At 42.2% G+C, this 25,544-nt stretch overlaps 1 protein-coding gene across 7 annotated transcripts in view; it reads left to right on the forward strand.

Moving 5' to 3' along the window:
• The window catches only part of SRGAP2 (SLIT-ROBO Rho GTPase activating protein 2), a 206,691-nt gene that overhangs the window by 50,127 nt on the left and 131,020 nt on the right, over positions 1–25,544 (forward strand). For all 7 annotated transcript variants that reach the window (XM_035122342.3, XM_088674334.1, XM_088674333.1 and 4 more), the window contains exon 3: positions 14,739–14,931. In XM_035122342.3, coding sequence (XP_034978233.2) covers positions 14,739–14,931 — 193 coding nt within the window. The remainder of the gene's footprint in view (positions 1–14,738; positions 14,932–25,544) is intronic.

Genomic DNA, 25,544 nt, shown 5'->3' on the forward strand with positions numbered 1-25,544 from the left:
GTGGAGAGGGGGAAAGTTCATTCCCCCTGTCACCTCTTCATTCTTCCTGTTGTGGAATTCTGCCAGCAAGTATGACAAGAGCAGTTGACATGGCAGGATGGAAGCTGCCAAATCTTCTGCTATAATGCCATTCAGTAGGAAGTATGTATTTGATCCAGGCAAGCATCTGAAATGCTTGTCTGGGGGTGGAGAGAAATGCATTACATGCCTGTTGGCTGGCCTCTTTAGCCTTTGTGCTCACACAAATATTGTATCGCCCCTCATTTTAGTGTGTGCTCTGAAAAGTATTGTGGTGAAATCGGTGTTAGGAAAGCACCAGTAAGTAGAACCTGGATGTCTGTTGGTGGCAAAGCCGTATGGCAAAGTTTGTCTTCCTGATGCTTTGTTTCAATCTGATAAAGTGCATCTTGAAGCAATTTTACAACTAGCTGCTGAATCCTAAAAAAAAGTGCATGCTTAAATTTATCGCCCCTGTAATAATTCTAAAACAACCATGGTAGCAGGGCATTTGAACATATACCCAGTAGATATGGATGGATATACCTGTGTGCAAATGAACCTTCAACCACCATACCTTCGTAAATGGGTTTGTCTGGATTGACATCACTAAATGACCACTTATCCTTAATTCCAGAAAATTGGTTCATTTTGTGTGTGGAGGCAAGTAGAACCTCTTTTGTTGCAAGTACTAAATGGCTTCGGTCCAGTATATCTGAAGGAGCATCTTCACCCCTATCGTTCTGCTCGGACACTGAGGTCCAGCGCTGAGGGCCTTCTGGCGGTTCCCTCGATGCGAGAAGCCAAGTTACAGGGAACCAGGCAGAGGGCCTTCTCGGTAGTGGCACCCGCCCTGTGGAACGCCCTCCCACCAGATGTCAAAGAGAAAACCAACTTCCAGATTTTGGGAGACATCTGAAGGCAGCCCTGTTTAGGGAAGCTTTTAATGTTTAATAGATCATTGTATTTTAATGTCTTGTTGGAAGCCGCCCAGAGTGGCTGGGGAAACCCAGCCAGATGGGCGGGGTATAAATATTATTATTATTATTATTATTATACAACAGAATGTTGTAAAGTGGAATGCTTTTGTTCAGTGTGCCAGCCAGCATTGGGCTGGGTTTCTGCTTTGGTTTTGTAGTGGGGATTGCCCACACAGTTTTTTCTTTCCTAAAGTTTCATTGTTGGGCAAATCTAGGGTTCCCCCATGCACGCCAATATTCCATGGTGATACAGTCTTCACTCTTACAGTCAGAGGTTCAGAGTAACTTAAGACAAGAGGTCGCCTGAATCTTCCACCTGCTAGCTTGGCAATTCAGACGATATATTTCCTGTTTTTACATTTTTTTTTATTCGTACAAATAACAAGAAAAAAAGTGCTTGGTTTGCTCACAAAGTGAGTTTGAGATTTACGTTTCACACTGAAGCAGAAAACCCTAAACTGGCAAGAGAGTCTAGTGAACTAACCAGCCCATTATTGCAAGCTCCACTTGAATAACATTCGAAACACAAGTTAATTGTAGCTTTATGAGACAGGAGTTTCTGTTTTAGTTTAGAGGTTGATTGCAGATGTGGTCTAGGATCTAAAATTACTACTTCAGCTGACTGCATAAATGTGACTCTCTGTTCATTCTGGAGCATTTTGTTTTTGACCTGCTGCTGAGTCACTTGAAAGAGAAAAGATACTAGCTCAGCCACACTGCTAATTAAAGTTTGGGTTTCTGTTTTGTTTAGGTAGCTTTATATAGTCAACTTTCCATTAATTCATTTGAGGGCTATAAAATTTGTTAACTGTTTGGCTGCAGTTGAAATTTCTGGCAACCCTCCTTCCTTCCTTCCTTCCTTCCTTTCTTCCATAGCCTAGCCTGTCTTGTCCTTAATTTCAATGTGTGCTGGCATGTATTTCATATATCTAAAATAGTTGGGAGATCCAGTTAGTTCTGAGGGAAGAGCTATCTGTGTGTGACATACAGCATATTCTACAGAGAAGGGTCCCTCTGGAAAAAGATGGCTTGGACTTCCAAGTCTCCAGCGTGAAAGAAGGCCATCACTTGTGTCGAATCACCATGAATCTTACTATGTTTGATTTTCACAAAGACTGGCAAGAGTTTCTCTGCCAGTTAACTTGATCCATGTGGGTGGTCAGAACATCTCGTATTAATTTTTTAGTACTGTGAGTGGACCCTAGGTATGGGTTTGTGTTATTCCTCTCCTCAGTCTCTTATCATTTTAAATTGCTTGGCATTTGGGAGTAGGATAAAAGCATCTTGGAAGTCCTGTGCTGTGATAAGGTAGATGGGTGCCAAGGAAATCTTGGCTTTCCTCCCAGAATGCTTTGTTTATTTCTCTTTTTTTCTCCATCTTAGGAGGACACAAAGGGCTCGGGCTCCCATTTGGTTGCTCATAATAGAATGCAATATGTATTTGTAACGTGCCAAATCCCATTGGTTCAGACAGGTATTTAAAATGAATTATTTTTTAATCTGCATAATAAAAGAAAACCAGAAATTACACTATAAGGGCTGAAACAAAATAAAAAAATACCTTCCGTGCATGCACACGAAAGCTAATATCAATGACAAACTTAGTTGGTCTCTAAGGTTCTACTGGAAGGAATTTTTTTATTTCGTTTTGACCACGGCAGATCAACACGGCTACCTACCTTTAAATAGAACTATAAGGACTGGTTTGCAATCGTGCTCTCGTACAAGTTAAGCAGTAGTGGCATCACTGTGGAGGAGTGCGTACACACTGTGCGCCAGTGATATTGCAATTACTTGGTTTGGAATGCAAATTGGCACTTCCCAAAAGGACTCCTGTATTCTGAAATAGACCATCTCAAATGGCTCTAGGTGTTCTAAGCACCAGTAAGGGGGTCCCTGCTAACACAGACTAGTAAAAGGGGCTTCTTGCACAGCTTAAATTACAAACTAAGCTGGCGAAGGAGCTCCTTTTACTTGTCTCTGTTATCAGAGGCTCCTTTCCTTGTGCTTAGAATGTTGCTATGGCAATGTATCAGCAACTCCGGATGCTTGAGATGCTGCCCCAGCATTGTACCAAGCATTAGGGAGATGGGAGAGATATATCATCTGATTTCAGAGGCAGGTAATAGGTTTGAGGGCTCATGGGTTGAAAGGGTGGGACAGGAATTTGGATCCTTTTGTTCATCTGAAAATGATAAGGTTGTTTTTAAATTACAAGTTTCTGTGCTTGAGAAAAATACCAAGCAAGTTCCTGCAGTTTCTTCCTTTCAGAGCTACATACGTGGTCTGCTTTTGCTTTCTCAACAACTGAATTTCCCTTGAAGCTTGTCATCTTTTGAAAAAAACTGCTGTTGAATTTTCCGGGGGATTTCTTCAAATCCGTTGATCTGTTGGGAAACTTTGCATTATTGAGAAGCACGTGAACACAGATTCAACCAACTTCCCGTTTTATAAATGAGAGCTCATAACACTACATATTAAAAGAAACCCTCTGTTTCACTGGTTTCTAGTGAATTCAGCAACAGGGCAAGCAGATGATCTCAACCCATGTAAAGTGGAAACCCTAAATGTAAAGTAATGCAACATCGTGTCTTTTTATGAGCAGTTAAATTACTGTAGATGCTGAGGAGTTTGTGCCAAGTGAGGCAGATGAAAGCAGAGATAAGAGGTATGAAAAAGAAGAGATGGAAAGCAAATCTATGAGGATGCAAGCAATTGTAGACCTTTACAATCAGCAGAGCAAAGGTATTTCATTTCCCTTTGGATTCCTGAGATTATTGTTGGTATTTCTTACAGCTGGCAAAAAAATAAATAAATAACAGCAGCCTTTTTTTAAAAAAGAAAGTGAGAGTAAGTACAGCTGCCCTGTAGCAAGAGGCCTTTGTATTTTAAGAGATGAGGGAGAGAGTTCAAGACAGTTGAATGTCTGGATGTATGAGATGATGAAGAAGAAGAGTTTTGATTTGATATCCCGCTTTATCACTACCCAAAGGAGTCTCAAAGCTGCTAACATTCTCCTTTCCCTTCCTCCTCCACAACAAACACTCTGTGAGGTGAGTGGGACTGAGAGACTTCAGAGAAGTGTGACCAGCCCAAGGTCACCCAGCAGCTGCATGTGGAGGAGCGGAGACACGAACCTGGTTCACCAGATTACGAGTCTACCGCTCTTAACCAGTACACCACACTGGCAAGATAAACAGGAGTGTGTGCAATGATCAAGCTCTGGGCCGCAGGATAGTTCAGAATTTTCTGAAGATCCTTCTAGTCAAGGTCATCTTTCTGTTTGGTTTACTGAACTATAAGCTTTCCTAGTCAATGACTAAATGACTACTAAGGTACTGCAGAAAGGTGTTTTTTAATAAATAAAATACAGCCGTGTTGGCATATAACACTGGTCAGAAACAATGGTTGGGGACCTTGGCCGGTGCATACAGCTTGAGTAGTTCCTCCTTTGCTCCTTCCTTAGGAGAATGCGGAAACAAACTATGGAGTGACTGGCTCAGTGTTCGCTTAGCTGTGAATCAGTGTTTTTATTTTGTTTTCCTTCCAAGAAACCAGGATCATAAGCCAAGGTTTGTTTTTGGCATCCCAGTCATTGTTTGAGAGAAACAAACCAACAGTGCTAGTTCATACTGTATTCATTTGCTGAGCCTGTTGCTCTGTGGTCTATTTCCCTCATTCTGGCTGCTTAAGGGACTGCTTAAACCAGGGGCCGGCAACCTAAGGTAGCGGCCCACGAGGCTTGTCTAACCAGCCCATGACGACCCCTGCTCCCCCCCTGCCTGCTCTTACTGGCGCGGTGCGGCACGGGACCGACTTCCGAGTTGATGGCGCCTGTGTGCATGTACACGGGCACTCCTCCGACCCGGATGTGCACCAGAAATAGCATGTGCGCACGTGTACGGGATGGAGAAGCACCCATGCACATGCACACACGCTATTTCCGGCACACTTGCTGGTCAGAGGAGTGCCGGAAATAGTGTGTGTGCACGTGCATGGCTGCTCCTCCTACCCGGAAGAGAGCACATGCACACACGCTCTGGCCCATCCTCCGGATCGTTGACTGGCCCATCCTGTGATAAGGTTGCCGACCTCTGGCTTAAACTGTGTGCACTAGAATGCAGCTTGTGCACAGGCTAATTTCCCTAACCATGATTAAGGACCAGCATTACATCTGATTGCAGCCATATTAGTGCAGCATTGGTCAGTCTATATAGTAAGTCTTACTTGATATAGCCTCAGCGAAGATGTCAGAGTTTTGAACCTGCTGGATACCAAGGCTTAGTCAGGCGTGTAAGTGCTCTTGTGATAAAGTGTGTACATTATTTAAGCAGTGGAGCTTCCAAGAGGATACTATAAGTTTGTTAAATTCATACTCTGCAAAAAGGGGAAAAGGTATCAGTTACTTTAAAATACCAGCATTCATAGAATCATAGAAATGAAGGACCCCCGAGGGTCATTTAGTCCAACTCTCTGCAATGCAAGAATCAAAAGCTAAAGCATCCCTGACAGATGTCTACCCAGCCTTTGCTTAAAAACATCCAATGAAAAAGAGTCTACCACCTCTCACGGGAGTGTGTTCCACTGTTGATCAGTTCTATCAGAAAGTTCTTCCTAATGTTTAGTTGGAATTTCCTTGCTTGTGATTTGAATCAATATTGCATTATTTATCTTGTTGTTGTTTTTTCAAATTGCATTGTGATTCTTATGGGCAAAATGTTACACTTGGCGCGCACACCCCCCCCCCCCACACACACCCTGCTGTGTTTCTTTAGGGTTTTTTGTGGGCTGGTGGCCTAGTGAGAACTGGGTGGATGCACCAGTTTTATCAGCCAGTGCCGCCATATGGGGCACTCTCTGCTGACCCTGCCATTCCCATGATTGCACCTGTCCTTTTATGCCATCCTGTTGGTCCAAATGGCACAGGCTGTGTTGACAGTACTCATGGAGAGCTTCCACGAAGCCTCCACCAGCTTCCCACTGGGTCATGAGCCCTCCAGCAATATGAACGAGTGCTTTGTTCTCCATGTGTTACAAAGTAATACGGTAACTGTTCCAAAGGATCGAACACTTTCCTGCTGTCCACAATAGAGCAAAAAATGTAGGCAAGCCAATATTTTCTTATGAATTTTAGTAAAAAGGAGAAGCTGGTGTTGGTTTGATCCAGTATGGGGGTTGCTGTTCAGAATTAATTCTTTCTTCTTTTGTGCTGTATACCAGTTGGAGTTCCTTAATTATAATTAGCAGCTGCAAAGCATCGATACATCCAAGAGTTGGCAGTATGCCTGCTCAAACTTGTGTGGATACAATCTTGGTAATTGCTGCTGCTTTTTAACCTCTGTTGGAAAGGGTGTGTGTGTGTGTGTGTGTGTGTGCGCGCGCGCGCACACGCCTTGAGTTTGTTTTAAAAAATACCGTCATAATGGAATCATCCTGGACTAAATATTGGCTTAAAGGCTTTGTGACTTGGCTTTATGCAAATGTAATACCCCAGCTCTTTTAGAATAGTGATGAGTTGCTTGTGATTGACAAGGAGCATCCTAAGGCAGTTAGCATATGGAGGGGGGGAAGGGTTAGTTAGAGTTAAGGTACGTTAAGGAAGAGAGGTTGGCAGTGGTGGAGGAGAGAAAACATATAAAAAGAAAAATCTTGTTTAGTCTTTGGATTTGCTGCTGTGAGGATTATTGCTTATGAAGATAGCATCTGTTTATTATTCAGTTCTTCAGTAATTATCAGCAAGTTTTCTTTTTATAAAAAACCCCCACATCTGTCTCATCTCTGTCTCTTTTGTAAGTGTAAAATAAAATAGCTCGCTGACCTTGCACACCTTGCAGGGTGGGGCACTCAGAATAGCATCACCTGTTCTTTAGTTAGTGCAAGAGATGCAAGTTTTGATCTTGGGCCCTTAATACATAAGTTTCTGTGCTATTATAAAAATGAAGGCTATTGATTATAAAAATGATATGAAGGAAAACTCTTCCTGTTGAAAGAGAAAGTTAAAACCTTTGGTAAAAGTACTCTTTGTAGCTGATTTGCCAAAATTGTATTGCACCAAGGCCAATATTTTTGCATTGAAAGTAGATTTATCTTTGGTTTAGAATGATTGACTATTATTTTACCCTAGGAATCTGGAGCCTTCATTAATGTCTCATGATGCATGTGTCCTAAAGGTTCTTTTAAAAGGCGGTGAAATGCCACCCAGCCACATGAGAGCATATTAACTTGCACTGGAGAGCACATTAAACTGATGCTGTGGTTCCTTAAGGCTGACTTTAAGGTGCTGGTTTCAATCTATGGCTCCCTAATTTTTTTGGGAACTTGGAGATCTGAATGCTCTTTACATTTCTTCATGATCCTCAAAGTGTTGAGTTGTCAGACTTCAGAGTTATAATTTCTGGAGCTCCACACTTCATGTGCTCTACAAGGATGATAAAAACCCACCATTGTAACTTGCAGTTAAGCTTGTCCATCAAGCTACGGTTGAGCCTGGTTTTCCCATCTCTTACTTCACCTCTTATGTTTCAAATATTTTTCTGTGTTTTGTGGTGCTGCAGGGAAGGAAAAACTGTCTCCCACACTTCGTGCTTAAGCGATTCTAGGTGACAGACTCCCTGTTGGGTCAGCTGCAGACTCTAGCATGTACTAAGCCTTCAGCAAGCCTGAAAGCAATGCAAATTCTCCTTATGTAGGTTGGTCTTTTGGTGGCTACAGCAGATAAGGGCTTGTTAATTCAGTATATTATACATTTGGCTTGTTAAGTAAATAAGGAGGATGAATCAGGCTGGCTCTGCAATTTATGTTATCTCCTCATTGTTTCTGGTTTTGTTCTCTTAGAGGTTCTCATACAAAAATGTTACTCTTTTGTGATATTTCTTACTGTGAATTTTCAAAGAAAAAAACGATAAAGCAGAGTGCTGCTGAATTGCTTATTTAATTGTAAGATTTTTTTTTAAGTCACCCGAGTTAAATTTACAGGGAAGCTCCATGAGGGCTTGCAATGAGCCTTGCAGATACTCACTGGTGTCTGCATGTGGCAGAGTGCATGCTGTGAGGCTACTTCTAAATTAGGATCACTGTTCTAAAAATATTGCATGTGTTTTTGCCCCAAACACACATTTTTTTTTCCTTTTCAGGATTTTGATTTGAGGGGGTGGTGAACACATTTTTGCAAGTTTACAGTGAACACTCCCCCCCCCCAAAAAAACCCCCTCTGGATGGGTTTCCTTTAACAACAACAACACCTTATGATCTCTTTTTAAAAATAAGGTGAACATATTACTAGATGTTAACAGATAAAATAGTAACACTTGCAGGAAGAAAATTTTCCCTAGTTAAGACAGGCTACTGATAATATATTCTGACCTCCTCCCCATGGTCTCTGTGTTAAGTTTTGTTGCTGAAATTGGATGGTAGCGCCCTTTTCTCGCATTTGTCCTCTGCTTGTGGTGCACTGTGGTTTTGGGATTGTTGTTGTTGTTTAGTCGTGTCCGACTCTTCGTGACCCCATGGACCATAGCACGCCAGGCACTCCTGTCTTCCACTGCCTCCCGCAGCTTGCTCAAACTCATGTTTGTAGCTTCAAGACACCCTCCAAGCGAATGAAGATATATAATTTTTTTAAGGAGTGTGAAATTCCAAACTAAATTGGTTGTGGCCTGTAATTCAGGGTAAGTATTTTAGGAGTTACCAGTCCTTTCAGTATATTTATTGCATCTGCAGTTTCTTTTTGTGCTGTAATACAGTGGCCCACTGTGCCTTAGTATGTTCGGACAGGAGGTGGTGGTGGTGGGGAACCCTCTCTGCTTGTATAAGGATTGGGATTGGATAACAGGAATACATTGTATAGCCTTGGAAAACTTTCTGGGCTTCAGGAAATTCCTGCATTCTTGACTTCATTTTATTTGCAGCCAGAACAACAACAAAAAACCTGTGAAAACCTATCTGTAAGCAAGACTGCTCTTCTGTATTTAAGTCTTTCAGGAGGGGCACTTGGGCCATCAATGAACCATTGTTCCCCAGTGCCAGCAAACCCAATCAGCTGCTGTTTTCCCTCCAATGGAAATGCAGTCCTATGGAAACTGGTCCTGATGTAGCACATCTCTGCAGAAACAAAAGGGAGCAACCATTGACTGTGGCTTGCAGGATGTGACATATCCTGTTTCTCCTATTTTAAGACGTAGTCATAAAATAAGCCATAGCAGGATTTTTAAGCATTCAAGAAATATAAGCCATACCCCGAAAATAAGACATAGTGATAGGCGCAGCAGCAATACCAGCCGCGGCAGGAGGGGGAGGAAAAATATACAACATCCCCTGAAAATAAGCCATAGTGTGCTTTTTTGAGGAAAAATAAATATAAGACGGTGTCTTATTTTCGGAGAAACACGGTAGTTGTTATATTGCTTGGCCCAGTTTGGTTTTCCTGAGCATAGGAGCCCTGCCTCATGACAATTCATAGCAAGCGTTTCTTTAAACGGGGTTGCGGAGCTCATCTTGCTTTACAGGCCAAGGGAGCCAGTGTTTGTCCACAGACAGCTTTCTGGGTCATGTGGTCAGCATGACTAAACCGCTTCCAGCGAAACCAGAGCAGCGCACGGAAATGCCATTTACCTTCCTGCTGGAGCGCTACCTATTTATCTACTTGCACTTCGGACGTGCTTTCGAACTGCTAGGTAGGCAGGAGCTTGGAACGAGCAACGGGGGCTCACCCCGTTGTAGGGATTCAAACCGCCGACCTTCTGATTGGCAAGCTCAAGAGGCTCAGTGGTTTAGACCACAGCGCCACCCGTGTGAGGGATAGGGATGACCTTTTGCAATGCTCCTGTTCTTGCTGCTTGTTCTCCAGTGAGCACTCCATTTTGAGAGGGTTGTCTGCTTTAAAACTATTGATTTTTCCCATGTCTTGCCAAACACTGTCTGGTGGTTTGCCTCCCAAAAGAATTGAGGTGGACCTGGCCAATATGTTCACAGAATTCTATTATGCTGTGTTTTGTAATCTCAAGAAACAACCAGTTGGTTGGGGGCAGGGGTTTCAGTGTATGGTGGTGTACTTTGATCACAGCGAATTCTTCCTACAAAGAGCAACTGAAAATACTACGGGAGCTTGTTTTATCTCACGGAGAAAAATAATTCCAGGAACAGTTAATTAGGCAGCATATAGCAAGCGATCAGATTGTTATTCAATGGTCTCTTTAGACAAGGCACCCCCAAACTCAGCCCTCCAAATGTTTTGGGACTACAATTCGCATCATCCCTGACCACTGGTCCTGTTAGCTAGGGATGATGGGAGTTGTAGTCCCAAAACATCTGGAGGGCCGAGTTTGGGGATGCCTGCTTTAGACCTTGCTTCCCTGCACAGCTCCCACAAGACCAGTACTCTTGATTTCTCCTACTACAGGCTGGCTGTTTCAGCACCGTACATTCTCTGTGGGATTTTGCTACCTCCAAACTAGCTCTCTAGGCTGCCATTGCTGCCTGCCCCCAAAGCTGCAAAAGTGATTTCCTCAGCAGGTGTAAGTGTCATGATTACTATAGAAACTACTGGATTTTCTGTACTCCCAACCTTCCTAAGAAATCAATGAAAAGCAAGAGGAATGGGAAGCTGTGGTGAGCGAAAGACATGCATTGACATTATCTCTCCTGGGGGGCAACACCTACCCACCCCCATAAGGCTTCTTTCTTTCTTACTTACACATTTGTATTCTGCTGTGCGGCTGCACCTATGTGCATCTGTGGAACATTTTAAAAGTATTTCTACCACCTTTAAAAAGTCTTCGAGCTCTAAGTCTTTTTATATCTATCTGAGAAGTGCTGTTGTGCTGCATCTAAAACTTCTGTGGAATTAACTGGAACACTATAAAGCAGCTAATTGAATTATATGCATGCACACACGCACACACACACACCATTGGTCTTCAGTCGTTGGGTTGTGAAGTGTCCAAACTGGGTGATGCCCTTTTTTTTAAGGGTAACTTGCAGTAGCAAAAACCATTGCATTGTTATTTTTAAAAGCTGCTTTAAGAGAAGAGGGGGAAGGGTTATATGGTAAAACTATTAAGAGTGAGTCCCGTGTTTGGAGGTTGAGTTAAATATGTTTTGGGTCTACAAATGCTGAAGATTATTATTAGTATATATTCTGTTCATGTGATGGATAGGACACATGAAGACTCCATGCAGTTGTTTGGGTCCCCTGAACAGTTTCAGATAAAGTAGCTATGAAGTTGAACCTACCATGTGGAAACTTGAAGATGCTCGGCATATCTGCTCTGATTGCTCGTGAAAATGAAGTGATGTATAAAATGCATTTTCTTTTTCCCTCATTGCCTGATTGTTGGCCCAGTTCAGTGTGCTGCTTGAAGGTTAAGATGATTCTTCCAGCTTTTCCAAGGGAAAGCTTTTAGACCTCTGAACATTGCTCTGAACAATGTGGTTTCTGTTACTGACCAGAGACCTACCTGTAGTTTCCTTTTTTCAGTCAGTAGTTTTCCCTCGTTTTGGATGTTATATCCAGTTATGGCACCCTTGCATAAATAGGGACTTGGCTGCAGCATTCATCTTTTCTCCCCAATATGCTTAGAGGGTTGTTGGGGGGGGGGGCTTTGGAGCAAATGGGGGGACATGGGAGCTGTGGGGGAAGGAGAAGGACTGGGGAAGTCTCAGCAGCTGGTGTGATGTTGGATCTTATCCTTGCTTCTTTGTCTGTAGTTTGCGTGCATTTAAAACAGGCCATTTAAAAAAGACAAACACTTGCAAAAGCCCTCTTGCTCTGGTGCTGCTTGCACTGCTGTTTTGTATCCAAATGATCCAGAGTCATAAAGAAAAGACAGAAGCTCAGTGAATGCTAAGTGTGTTGCATTTGCTTATTTATGTTGTTTGGTATCAATTTGATCTGGGAATGAGACTGTTATATAAATAACTGAGATCGGCCACAGAAAATCCACAGGCATAGCAGGCAGTTCTAATTAGCTTTTCAAATGTCCAGGGAGTTTTGGAGGGAAATGCATAGCCCGATCATTTTGTTGGGCATTTAGGGGGCTGAGGCAGAGGCGTTATTAATGGATCTGCAACCAACTTATTTAATAGCTCAGTAGCCAAAGGCCGTAGGTTGGTGGGGTTTGATATAATAACTGAGAATGGTACTTTTACTTGCCAGGTGTCATGCCAGTTGTTTAGCTTTCCCATGGGTCAGAAATATATAGTTTTATATTTCCAAAGGCTACTTCAAGCATTGGGTGGTCTTAATAAAACATTTATCTGCCCCAGTAGTAAAAATGGTATATTAACAGCCGTGTCATCTATGCTAAAACCACTCTCTGTGCAGGAGAAAGGAATCTGCCTGAAATTTTTGCCCAAAGACATCCTTTTCATGAAAAATGAAACTGTCTTGTGACCTTTTCCAATTGGGAATGCGAATCAGTTGGACCTTCCAAAGGCAAAGTATTCTCAATTTGATGTGCTGCATTTAATTGCAGTGGCGCAGCTGGAGTCCCAGCAACTAATTGAATGATCCCAAATTGGTGTCTTCTGGGAATGCCCGGCATGATCAGTGCTTTGGTTTTGCCCTAGGAATAGCCTGCAAAGGAATTTGATGGAGAGTCTCTGGAGGGAATTTGAGCTAACAGCGGGGCATTGCAGTGTTAGCCAGCCCTGTGGCCCTTATCTAGAGAGATTCAGTACATTTTTCGACAATGACCACTTCATTGGGATACCAAATGTGCCCTTGACATTGCTGATTGATAGAATCTTCAGCAGTAAAAGCCTTCCTTGTAAGTGAACTGTATTGGGTTCCAAGTTGCTTTGTTATCCCTTGGCCGCAATGTCCAAAACACAATTATAGTTATTTTTCTGTCTACAGGCACAGTTAATCATGGAGAGGTTTTGCTGACATTGAGGTTGGTTAGAGGCCAGAGGGGAAGTGAGAGGCATGGGGAGCAATTTTAGCCTTGATTTTACTAACTGCCTTGTACATAATATTTATAGCATTCATATCCTGCTCTTCCTCCAAAGAGTGAAGGGCAGCATACATAGGACTATCACATTTTCATTCTCAGTAGCCTTGTGAAGTGGGTTACACAGTGGGGCTAAAGTACATATGATGCTAATTGCATTATTCCCAATTATATTGTGTGTGTTCTTTTAAAAATATAATTACGGACAGAGTAATTTTAATTGGGAATGGAGTGGGAGGGCTTAACTCTTTCATTCTTGCCAAACGGCAGTTTGGCTAGTTAGGCTTTGGGGTGAAAAAATACTCTCATGTGTACCCCAATAATTGCAGTGTGGGATGGATTTATTTTGTCACCAATGGTTTGGGAGATTAAAAATCTCTCCATGCACTGCATTTCCAGTCACTCCCCATGCCTGACATGAAATGTTAGAGAACCACATTGTGATTGGGAGTAAAACAAAAAGTGGAGCATGTGGTTTGAGAAGCATAGAATCACAAATGGAAGGGGCCCTAAGGATCATCTAGTCCAGGCATAGGCAACCTTGGCTCTCCAGATGGTTTGGAACTACAACTCCCATGATCCCTGACCACTGGCCCTGTTAGCTAGGGATCATGGGAGTTGTAGTTCTAAAACATCTGGAGAGCCAAGGTTGCCTATGCCTGATCTAGTCCAACCCCATGGAATGTAGGAATATGCAGCTGTCCCATATGGAGATCGAACCTGCAACTTTGGCATTATCAGCACCACCCTCTAACCAACTGAGCTATCCAGCTTAGGCCCTGCGTGTGTAAGCTCAGGCCAGCCAATTTGTATTCTGAATTGGTTTGAAATCCAGATCCTCCAGTCAGGGTTTGAAATTAGCAGGGCACGAGACGTATTTCGTCCTTAAAATTCTCCATTTGCGAGCGCCTCAAAAAGCCTGGGTGCCATTTTTTGCGTCTGGCTGACACTCAATGCATGTGCTTTGAAATCTCGAAGTGCATGTTAAGGATAGACAATATGTTAAGGAGTTTAACAATGAAGAGTAGAGTATTTTGAAAACTTAAGTATGGTACCAATATTTTAATTGTAAACACCAAATTAAACATGGATTAACAATTTCCTTTAAAAATGTGATATTAACATTGTGTCATGTGAATTGTGTATTGTTGTTGTTTAGTCGTTTAGTCGTGTCCGACTCTTCGTGACCCCATGGACCATAGCACGCCAGGCACTCCTGTCTTGCACTGCCTCCCGCAGTTTGGTCAAACTCGTGTTCGTAGCTTCGAGAACACTGTCCAGCCATCTCGTCCTCTGTCGTCCCCTTCTCCTAGTGCCCTCAATCTTTCCCAACATCATGGTCTTTTCCAGGGGGTCTTCTCTTCTCATGTGGTGGCCCAAGTAATGGAGCCTCAGCTTCACGATCTGTCCTTCCAGTGAGCACTCAGGGCTGATTTGCGTATTAGTTCATGCTTATCAAAATAAAAAAAAGTGTTGCCGATCCCCACTCCCCCAAATGACGACTAGACATTCTGTTTTGGCGCCTACAACCAAGGTCCCAGGAGCCATTTGGTTCCTGGCTTCTCTGTCCCAGTTTCTAACAATGCCTCCAATTATATACTTATGATATATAACACTATCCAATATTGGCTCTTCTTTAGGTAGCTCAGAGTTGTTGACATGGCTCTCTTAGGCAGTTTCTTACCTGATGCCTGCTTAGTTTTAACCAATGTTCTAGCACTATGACCACCAGACATCTTGTTATATTTTATGCTCTTTTTAAGAATCTGTTTTAACACTCAATTTGTGGCCTCCCCCCCCCTTTGTTTTACAGAGATCCGAGCCCAGCTTATTGAACAACTGAAATGTCTTGATCAGCAGTGTGAGCTTAGAGTCCAACTGCTCCAGGACCTGCAGGATTTTTTCCGCAAAAAGGCTGAGATCGAGATGGATTACTCCAGGAACTTGGAGAAGCTAGCTGAACGATTTCTGGCAAAAACAAGGAGCACCAAAGACCAGCAATTCAAGTAAAGTGTTCTTTCTTGCACAAGGGAAGGGGATAAAACAAACAAATAACATGAAAACATATCTATTTATGAATGAATGTCTATAACAAAGTATTTGGTGTATTTCTTCTTCCTGTCGGGTATTTTCCTGTAAAGCAAATGCTGAACAGTAGTTTTTATCCTGCTCCTCCTTCCAGATTTAGCTTGGGAGGGTGGGGCACTCAAATGTGTTGTGTCAGCGTATGTGATCTCTGCAGAATCACAGCACTTGTGCTCATCTCTTAGTTGCTTGCCCAGTGGGAAGATGCAGTCTGCTGTGAAATCTGGTACTTTTATGCCCTCTGTTACTGCTTCCTTCCCTCCTCTTTGGGCCTTAAAGATAAGGACCCGAGAATGGAGGATGCAAATCTAACACATAACTGGCGTTTGTAAGTATAAAGTGTGGCCTTTGGAAAGCAATGATTCTTCCTAAAGCTGTGCCACTGCATTTTGTTGCTGATGTTTGTGAACTGTGGCTGCTGTGACTTTATTTGAAGTGCTTCAGCTTTGATGCCTGTGAGAGGTTTCACACATGCAAGCAGCACCAGGATTTCCCACCTATTTGCCATGGGTTGCTAGCAGGGGCTCCTCCCATTCTCTGTTATGATAATCACTGGCGTCAATGACGGGATGTGCAAAAGGAGAAGAGGAAATGAGCCGCTCCTGCTGCTTTGAGAATGGCTTTGAGAATGGATATGGGTTGCGAATGCTCTGAAAATGAATGGAAGGCTGTTTGACATCAATGTCAAAGGAAGAGGGCTCAGTATTGTATAGCTCCGTCCTTCAAGCCTGAAGGACAGCAGTCAGAGTGGGTCACCATCTATGTCTGACAGCCACACAGTTTGAGGGGGGGAGGGGATAAAGAGAAAGAGAAGATGCTTTTGTATTAAAGTGATAAGTGAGATCTTAGGGAGCATATGTGACCATGATTCATTCTTGCTTCCTCTGCCAGCTACATTTATTTTTGGAGCTGCATGTATGCACTTGAAGATGGTGCTTTTAAAGGGAACTGCCCCCAAAATTGTGAGCCAAATGGGACAGTCCTCTGCATTTTCATTGTCTCAGTAGGACATGATCTTTTATCCCATAGCTCCATGGCTCTGGTGAGTTACGTGCTTCATTTTGAAAATTGATATTTGAATAAAACCTGGTTTCTAATACTACCGTATGTATCCCCTCAAGACTGTGTTTGTTTGCTTTGCAAACTTAAAGGTGGCCAAGATACTCTGTGCAAATGCACTAATCCTTCATTCCATTGAGCAATATCCCTACTAATCTGCCTATTGTGCAGCATTTAATGTAGGATACCAGTATTTTGGAACAGAATTGAAATGAATTGCCCATGGACTCCACCACATGGCGAAGGTGCTTCTGTAGTGTCTCAATGTTCTTATATTAGAAACTATATTTTCTTCTTAAAATGTTCCTAGCACATACGTTTTCAGAGATGTGTATGGACATATGATAGCATAGAATTGTTTAACAGAACAGAAACATGGAGGCATCTAAGAGAACTCAATCTAATGGATGTTAGTGTGCTAAACTTCCCTGCTTCTAAAATATCCCCAGCAAAAATTTTGATCCCAGGGTTGCAAGTTTCTCACATTTCATGAATGCCAAATTCATGATATGTTTTGTGGCAGAATATATGCAGACCAACCTCTTATAATTTTACAGCTTCAAGACTCATGGGAATGCCATGCAAGAAATGCAAATGATGTGTAAATTAGACATGGCTTTCTGGCTCATTATGAGATCTAGTATTGCTTTCAGATGGACAAGATGCCCATCTCTAGAAAAGGGAAAAGGCCCTGCTTGTTCTCTATATTGGACTATAGGGAGAGGAGAACCTTCCTAACTTCTGCTGCATATCTCGACAATGTACGAAGCCTGTCAAATTGTGTTGTTGGGATAGCAGCTGGGATGGCAGCTTGATGTAAAATCAGTGTTGGGATCACAATAATTTCTGTTCCAGAATACTCAGCCTGTTCTCGGGAGAAAACGTCCATCTGGATGAGCCTCCATCCTAAATTCAGTTTGTTTAATTTCCAGCCATTGAGGCCTTAGAATGCTTTGTTTTTATTACTCGATTTAATTGCTGTGTTTGGGAATACTGTTTGGCTGTGATGGGAGATGCAACCTTCCTTTTTACTAGAAAGCCTTCCTCTGAAAGCCATTAACTTTTCACCCTTTGGCTTCCTTTTTATACAGCTTTGAAGTGGTTCACCTTTTGTTCTCCTCCTAACTGATACTTAATGCAAACATCCTCATTAAGACATACACTGAACTATATCACTACCAAAGCCTGATCCTCTAAGCATAGCCAATAAAGAGAGTTGTAAGTGTCCTTCTCATATTTATAGAACTATAATTGTGTCTTGAACATTTTTTGTCTGCCATTTTCCGTCAACAGGAGGAGGCTTTAAAAATGCTTTAGATCTGCACTCTATGTGCCATTAAAGAGAAATGTCAGTTTTGGGTAGTTGTTAGTTCTTGTGTAGTCCAAATGCACAACCCCTAGGTTTTTCCAGTGATAACTGCAAGAATAAACTTCCGTTTAATGATGGTGTCAAATTTCCCTAGTGGAAATGCTCTCTCATTAGAGGCATTTTGCCTATAGATGTTGCTTTCCTTCTGTTGGGTGTTTCAGTTGAACATTTGATATGGAAGTTGTTAAGCTAGCCAGCAGGCTTTTAATTAATGCTGCAGTGTGTGTTACTCAGAAGTGTTGGGGAACAGTTGTAGCAGATTACTTTTTTCTTTCTGTTCATGGGTGAAATTTTGTTTGTTAAAGCAAGGGTGTCTTGGTTTCCCATATGATTATAGCCTGAAGCGTGATGTGTATCAAAAGTAGATAAAATGGTGACTATGATCCGTTGTTCTAATTTGGAGTACACAACATTTTAAGTTTCCTAGCACTGATTCTCACCCATCCCTGCAGCAAAATTTTCACAACCCATGAAACCTGTGTTTTGGGGTAATATTCATAGGTTGTTGGAGACCAGAATTTGGTCACGAGCAGCTTTTCCTGTTTTAATGTTTGCATCTTATAGATGCTATTTTGGTGGTTTCCCTGCTGGCATCAGCGGCTTTTAAGCTACTTGTTTTGCTGTGGTGTGATCAATTTTCCCCCAGTCAGTGGTGATTATACAATAATATCACTGTTTGTAGCTTTGAAATGTTCCAAGTTGTCTCTTGTTTGTCTTCTTTGGCGATCACTCGTAGCCGAGTAAGATTGTCTTCCATGAACACGCTCTTAACAGTGAGTCCGTGAGTGACTGTGGAGACCAATGCTGGATCCACAAGTCCTTCCACAGTGGGGACATAGGTTTCTGGGCAGGAGTTGATCATGGTGAGGGTTTGCCAAGTGTGCCTTCCTCTTAGCTCGTTTCTGCTTTTCACCTTGAGTTTGTGCTTCTTCAAAGTCCATGACACCTTTGGTAAAGGTTGTTCTCCAATTGGAGCGCTTGCAGGTCAGTGTTTCCAAGTTACCAGTGCTTATACTACATTTTTTCAGATTTGCCTTGAGAGCGTCTTTAAACCTCTTTTGTTGTCCTCCGGTATTTTGCTTTCCATTCTTAAGTTGGGAGTAGTTGCTTTGGAAGATGATAATCAGGCATCTGAACAACATGGCCAATCCAACGAAGTTGATGTTAAAGAATCATTGCTTCGACACTGGTGATCTTTGCGTATTCCAGGTTGTACAAAAAGTAAAGGTGGACATGTTGGCTCATAAGAAGAACTCCAAAATCTGTATTAGTGGAATGTCTTTTTGATAGGCCTACTGAAGTATCACAAAATAGCATGCAAGCATTTGAGTGCTGCAGAACTTTTCACCAGGGTAGGAGGTAAGCAAAGCAAAGTTGGGGCAGGGAGAAAAACTGCTGGTGGTGATGCCTTGAGTCTATATCTGGTATGAATGTTAATGCAGAATGGGGAAGGAAGTAGCAGGCATTCAGATGAAACTCCTTTATGTGCCACACAGGTATCAGGTTGCACCAAAGCCTTCGGGGAAGGAGAAAAATAGCAAAGACTGATTCCTCAACTCTGGAATTACAAAAACCAACTGTTAATCCCAAGTTTATCCCTTTACCTTTGGGTAAGACACAGAATTTCCATCATAGGCGGAGAACAGTAATAAAAAGAAACTAGGGAGAAATTAGGGCTGTATACAATCAACAACAGGTAGAGATTAATTTTTGTGGTGTGCCTAAACATCAATAGAAGCAAATTTGGTAACTTTACCTAACAGCTGGAGGAAATGTTCCCTCAGAGAATCAAGTTTTATCTTCAGGTGATAAAAGACCTTCTTCTTCCAGTTCTGCTGTTTAATGACTAAATTCAGTATAAAAAGGTAAAGGGAACCCTGACCATTAGGTCCAGTCGTGACCGACTCTGGGGTTGCGCGCTCATCTCGCATTATTGGCCGAGGGAGCCGGCATATAGCTTCCAGGTCATGTGGCCAGCATGACAAAGCCGCTTCTGGCAAACCAGAGCAGCACATGGAAATGCCGTTTACCTTCCCGCTGTAGCGGTTCCTATTTATCTACTTGCATTTTGACGTGCTTTCGAACTGCTAGGTTGGCAGGAGCTAGGACCAAGCAACGGGAGCTCACCCCGTCACAGGGATTCGAACCGCCGACCTTCTGATCAGCAAGCCCTAGGCTCAGTGGTTTAACCACAGCGCCACCTGGGTATATTCCAAGCCAAATGAAAGGTAGCTGTGTTTGTCCATAAAAAAACAATACCAGAATTCATCTCAGGACAATACCTAATAGCAATACAAAGTCAAGCTCTCCTTACCATACGGCGTGAGAATTTTTCTCTCCTCTCCCACTTTGCTTTATTTTACTGTCTAGCTCGATAAGAGCTTAGGAGAACGCAAAACACTTGCACGCACGCCCCCCCCCAGTTGGCCAGTTTAAAGGTATTCCCCTAATACGGATTTTTGAAATGCTTGTAACTGTAAGTCATGTTCTTTCTTGCTACTCAGGAATCCTCTCATCTGAAGATCAGTCTGAGACCCTTCAAAGGCCTCTACTTTCCATCTCAGCTGTTTGTGTCACCTGCCATCTGTCTGTCACTTGTGGCGTTCCACAAAAGCCTCCAGTTTGAAACAAGAGAGATGGCACTTGAAGGCCTTTGCTGCAATTCTTACAAGATTTTGTGAGAATAGCAGCATCTTTCTGTCTCTCTTGAATGCTTTTCATGTCTTCTAAAACTCTTCTTCTGTAAGGGCAGAGCAAGCAACACATGTAGGCATTGTGCAGTATATGAACACTCCCAAGGATGTTCTCCACCTGTTAATAAGCCCATTTGACAGGGGACCAAAAGGGCAATCTCCCCAATTTACCTCTCTCCTTTCCTGTTTCCAATGAATGACAAGATTTAACGCCCTTGGGATTCAGACAACATGCTGGTCCCCCCACTTCCATTTCCCCTTTTTAATGGATGGTTCCCTCACTCACTCACTCCAGCAACTGCCATTGTCCCCTTGATGCACAACTTAAAAATGGGGTTGTTTGTCTCCCTTGCCTCAGGAGGTCCTGTGCATTCAACTACATATAAGAAGAGTGATGCTGCAGCTTTATGTAAGCCATAAAACTAATAATGTAGGGACTATATTAGAGGGCGGATTAGTAAAAAATATATTACTGCTTCATTTTCTTTTTTGCAGTTTCTGATATCTCTTACTTCTTTATCTTGAATCCTTTAATCACACATCCTGAATTTAAAATGTGGTGTAGATTAAACAGCTTTACTTATTCACAGTCTCAAATTGACTCTCAATCACAGTTGGGGTTTCTAATGTCATGTGGCTACTAAAAGGGAGCTGACTCGGATCGGTCTCTTCCAAGTTCACACATGTTCAGGCCAACCTTTCCATAGGGTGGAGTGTATGTGTGAGTAAATAACACAAAGGTCACCTCCAGGTTTGTCCTACCTTGGAAGGAAGGTGGGGAACCTGTCAGCCCCTTTACTTTACCCAAAGTTGCTCCAGAAACTTAGTTTCCCCCAGTCCATGAGCTGCTATAAGAATGGAAGTCAGAGAAGCTTTGTTTATGCTGTGTCTACCACACGGGTCCAATATGACATTAAAAGAGCTCAGGCTCTTCTAATGCAGCCATGATATAGAAATAAGCTACTTTTTCTGGTCATTGACGTGAAGGGAGAAGAATATTGAATTCGTCATGGTGCTTGCTGCTAAACGTGCAGGAAAATAGACACTGAGGCCTCAAACTGAAGCTTTGAATCAAACACTTTGGAAACCCCAAGAGAGTTTATTCTTTAGCAGAGCTATTTCAGGGTAGCAGATGGTTTGAAATCTGGCTCCAAGTCCCAAACTCTCTGCAGTGGATGCAGAACAATGGATTTACCTGCAGGGGAAGCTTCTGATGCTACTGTTTTCTCTTATTTCTGGAGCAGGAGCTACTGTATGTGGAATGGAATATCCAATGCTAACAATGCAAGTATGTTGCGCCCTCCTGCCTGTAGTTGAGTGCAGTAAACTGGGGCCAGCAACCTTTTTCATCCATGGGCTGGTCCACCGTCCCTCAGACCATGTGGGGGGCCGGACTATATTTTGAAAAAAATAATAATGAACGAATTCCTGTGCCCTACAAATGACCCAGAGTTTCATTTTAAATAAAAGCACACATTCTACTCATGTAAACACACCAGGCAGGCCCCACAAATAACCCAGAGATGCATTTTAAATAAAAGGACACATTCTACTCATGTAAAAACATGCTGATTCCCAGACCGTCCACGGGCCGGATTGAACAGACAATTGGGCCGCATCCGGCCCACGGGCCTTAGGTTGTCTAACCCCTGGTGTAGTTGAATCAGGAACTTGCATGTGCTAAAGGGAGAGTTCAACATAGATTTCAGGGATGAGGCCCACTTCTGGCTTTCTGCACAGCTGCATCCTTAATTAATTAATTAAATAATAATAATAATAATAATAATAATAATAATAATAAACTAGGGTACATATATGAAGGTTAGAGAATGGAATGTCCTACAGTGAAGCAACTTTTTCCTGACATTTGTAACTCTGATATGTTCTAACATTTATACTGCCAAATTACCTCTGCTATACATTGTCTTGCAAAATCACACTTATGGCCCGCTCAACCTCCAAAATGCTTAATTAAATTTGTTTTCAAGGAGAAGTATGGTGTCCCCAGTATGCTGATGATATGCAGCTCTATCTGTGCATTCCATCTGAATCAGGAGAGACTGTGGAGGTGTTGGACTGGTGCCTGGAAGCAGTGATGGACTGGATTGGGGCCAAGAAAGTGAAACTGAATCCTGAAAAGATGGAGGTGCTCTTGGGTGGTCAGCTCTCATAACAGGGAATTAGGTAGATGATGTTTGGCGGAGTTGCTGCACTCCCCCTAAAGGAATATGTTCCTTTAGCCTGGGGCGACTCATTGATATCATATCTGTCCAAGTGGCCTCTGTGACTAGGAGTAATTATGCCCAGCTCAGGCTGGTCCACTAGCTATGGCCCTTCCTGGACTGGGAAAGTCCAACTTCAGAGGTCCTCTCCTCCTGTCCGGAATCTGCAGCTAGTACAGGTTGGTGAATAGTTTAGCCCAATGGGACCACAGGTCACCAGTCCTGAAAGCACTGTGTGTGGCTCCTAGTGAGCTACCATTCCCAACTCAAGCTGTTAATATTTGCCCTAAATGGCTTGGCACCTCCACCAGTATCAACCACCTCAGATCTTACAGTCTACAGGGGAGATCCTGTTGGGGGTGCCGTCTCTGGAGGCTGCCTGGTTGGCACTGATTCATAACAGAGCCTTCTTGATAGGACACTCCTTTTTGTGGAACATTTTTTCCTGGTGAGGTGTATCTGTCTCCCTCAGTGTTAATGTTTAGGTGGAATTTTAAAACATTCCTTTAAAGAGCCAGTGTGGTGTAGTGGTTAAGAGCGGTAGTCTCGTAATCTGGTGAACTGGGTTTGATTCCGCATTCCTCCACATGCAGCTGCTGGGTGACCTTGGGCTAGTCACACTTCTCTGAAGTCTCTCAGCCCCACTCACCTCACAGAGTGTTTGTTGTGGGGGAGGAAGGGAAAGGAGAATGTTAGCCGCTTTGAGACTCCCAGTGATAAAGTGGGATATCAAATCCAAACTCCTCCTCCTCCTCCTCCTCCTCCTCCTCCTCCTCCTCCTCCTCCTCCTCCTCTTCTTCTTCTTCCTTTTCCTTTTCCTTTTCCTTTTCCTTTTCCTTTTCCTGTCCACCGAGGCACATGGTGGTTGAAAGACATCGTTTCTGGCAACTTTGAAATTAGTAGTAGTGAGGATGTTTGTTTTTTCTTTAATTATTTTTTGTAGTTTGTTGTTTGCTATCTTTGGGTGGCGGGTGGTGGTGATGATACTGTCTGCAGCTCTGCGTGGCCTGGGTGAGAGAGTTTTCTAAGTCTTCTTGCTTGAATTCCTTTAACTAGACCTGCCAGGAGGCCTTGATACAGTGTATAAAAAGCATGTTCTCTGCCATATCTTACCAAGCAGCTAAACAAAAGTAACACTGCGGCCTATTTTAAGACAGGATGATAAAATGGCTTTAGAAAATGAAGATAATCTTCGGAAGTGAGATGCTAAGCAGCAATTGTCAACTTCTAACTATCAGAGCAGCCAGGACATCCCAGCATGAAGTTCAGGCGACTTTTTGGCTGCCTGTGTCCTGAAGAGGATGCAGAACAAGCCTGGCAGCCTTCAGGCTGAGCACTTGTAAACAACAGATGTTCACAACTAGAATATTGGGTGGTGGTTGTGGTTGGTGTTTTTTTTTTTTTGGAAGGACTTGAGGTGTGGGGGAAATGAGCCTAAAGATCACCACTGCTTCAAAATGTTAAAAGTATATAATTAGAATAAAGAGTGCATTATGACTTTAGGCGGTTTGAAAGAAACAAGTCTTGTACTGTATATGAAAACAGTGCTAAACCTTGAAAATTCTATTATGCTTTGGGCATTTTCATAAATGACCTTGTACTATGGAGGGTGTGGCTTGTTAAATTTCAGCATGCCATTAATGATGAAATGGATTTATTGAATATTTTAATACAAAAAGGATACATATATTTAATATAAAAAGAATACATGCTATTAATGATAACATTGATTAATCACAGCAAGAAAGATATTGATGTTTTTATTCAGATTTTATTGTAGTTTTATTGTTGCATGTTACGTTTTGTTTGATATCCTCTATCATGTGTCTGGGTATGTTCAGTGGTGAAGTGGATTATAAACAATCACATTAAAAAGGTAAATAATGTCTATTTACCTTTTTATTGTGATTGTTTACAACTAGTTTTAGTTTAAAATATCTTTTTGATATTCCATTTCCTAAGTACTTTCATCTTGTAACAGATGTTAAGATCTGGGAATTAAATCTAAAAGCTGTTGTATTTTAGTACTTTAATCTCATTGCAAGCTACTGATAGCTAAACTTCTAAATATCAGTCATTAGATTTGAAAAATTAATACCAACCTCTTAAGTGCCGTCTTTTATCTTGTGTGTGTGTGTTTTTTTTTAAATATGGTAAATGGGCATGTTAAAGTATTCAGAACTTTTCCTTTCCTCCCCATGATCCTAGGCGTGTATTTGGCATATACGGTTTTGAGAGACCTGCTTTACCCCCTAGCCTTTGTTTGAATTACTCAACGGCGACTCAGTGGACCTGTTTTGTAAATCAAAACACTAGGAATGCCAGTAGATTTTGCCTTATTGAATTGGTTCTGCAAATGTTCAGATACATTCTGTTTCAACATAAATTTTGAAAGCCTTCAGAGGATGAGGAAAGTTCTGATTGGGGAAGTTCACCAGGGTGCTTAAGAGTGCAATCCTATACTGTACCTGGGGATAATCCTCACTGAATTAAATGGGACTTTCTTCTAAGTGTACTAAGTGTACTATACAAGTATAAATTTGTGCTGTAAATGGTTGAAATTCTACTTCTTAACATCAAACCTGTAAATTGGGTCTGTAAACTAGTTTAACAGGCAGTCGTGCTGGTCCAAAATAGCTTATCAGGTAGTGTAACCCCTGTCCTACTTGCTGCCTGAGGTATAATATGTTAACAACCTCTGACCCTCTTGCTACAGACAGAGAATCCCCATTATTGCTGAATATATAACTTAAGAGTCAATGTCAAAGGCTTGCATTACATCTGGAATTATTAAAATTTTCATAGCTATTTGCAGCATTTATGCAGTTGTTCAGTGAAAAGCGAATAGGAACCTTTTTGTTTCAACCCTTACCTGAGTTTTTTGAATAATGAATGCTAGTTGTATGCCACTGACTGTGAAATGATTCAGTTAGTAACAAGTCATTGAAATACTTTGTGTTACAACAACATGCTTATATCTTGACGGTTGTGGGCACTTTTACCTACATTGGTGAACTTACTACTATTAACTGCAGCTGAGATCTGGACTAGGTAATGTGTCTCAACATGAGCATAGGAACGGTCACACAAAACCAGAAATGGTTGTGCCAGAATTATTGCCTCTTATTTTGGCATACTTAGAATCATAGAATTGGAGAATTGGAAGGGACCACAGGGGTCATCTAGTCCAG

Source organism: Zootoca vivipara, chromosome 7 (assembly GCF_965207765.1).
Source record: "Zootoca vivipara chromosome 7, rZooViv2.hap1.1, whole genome shotgun sequence".
NCBI classification, from domain to species: Eukaryota; Metazoa; Chordata; class Lepidosauria; order Squamata; family Lacertidae; genus Zootoca; species Zootoca vivipara.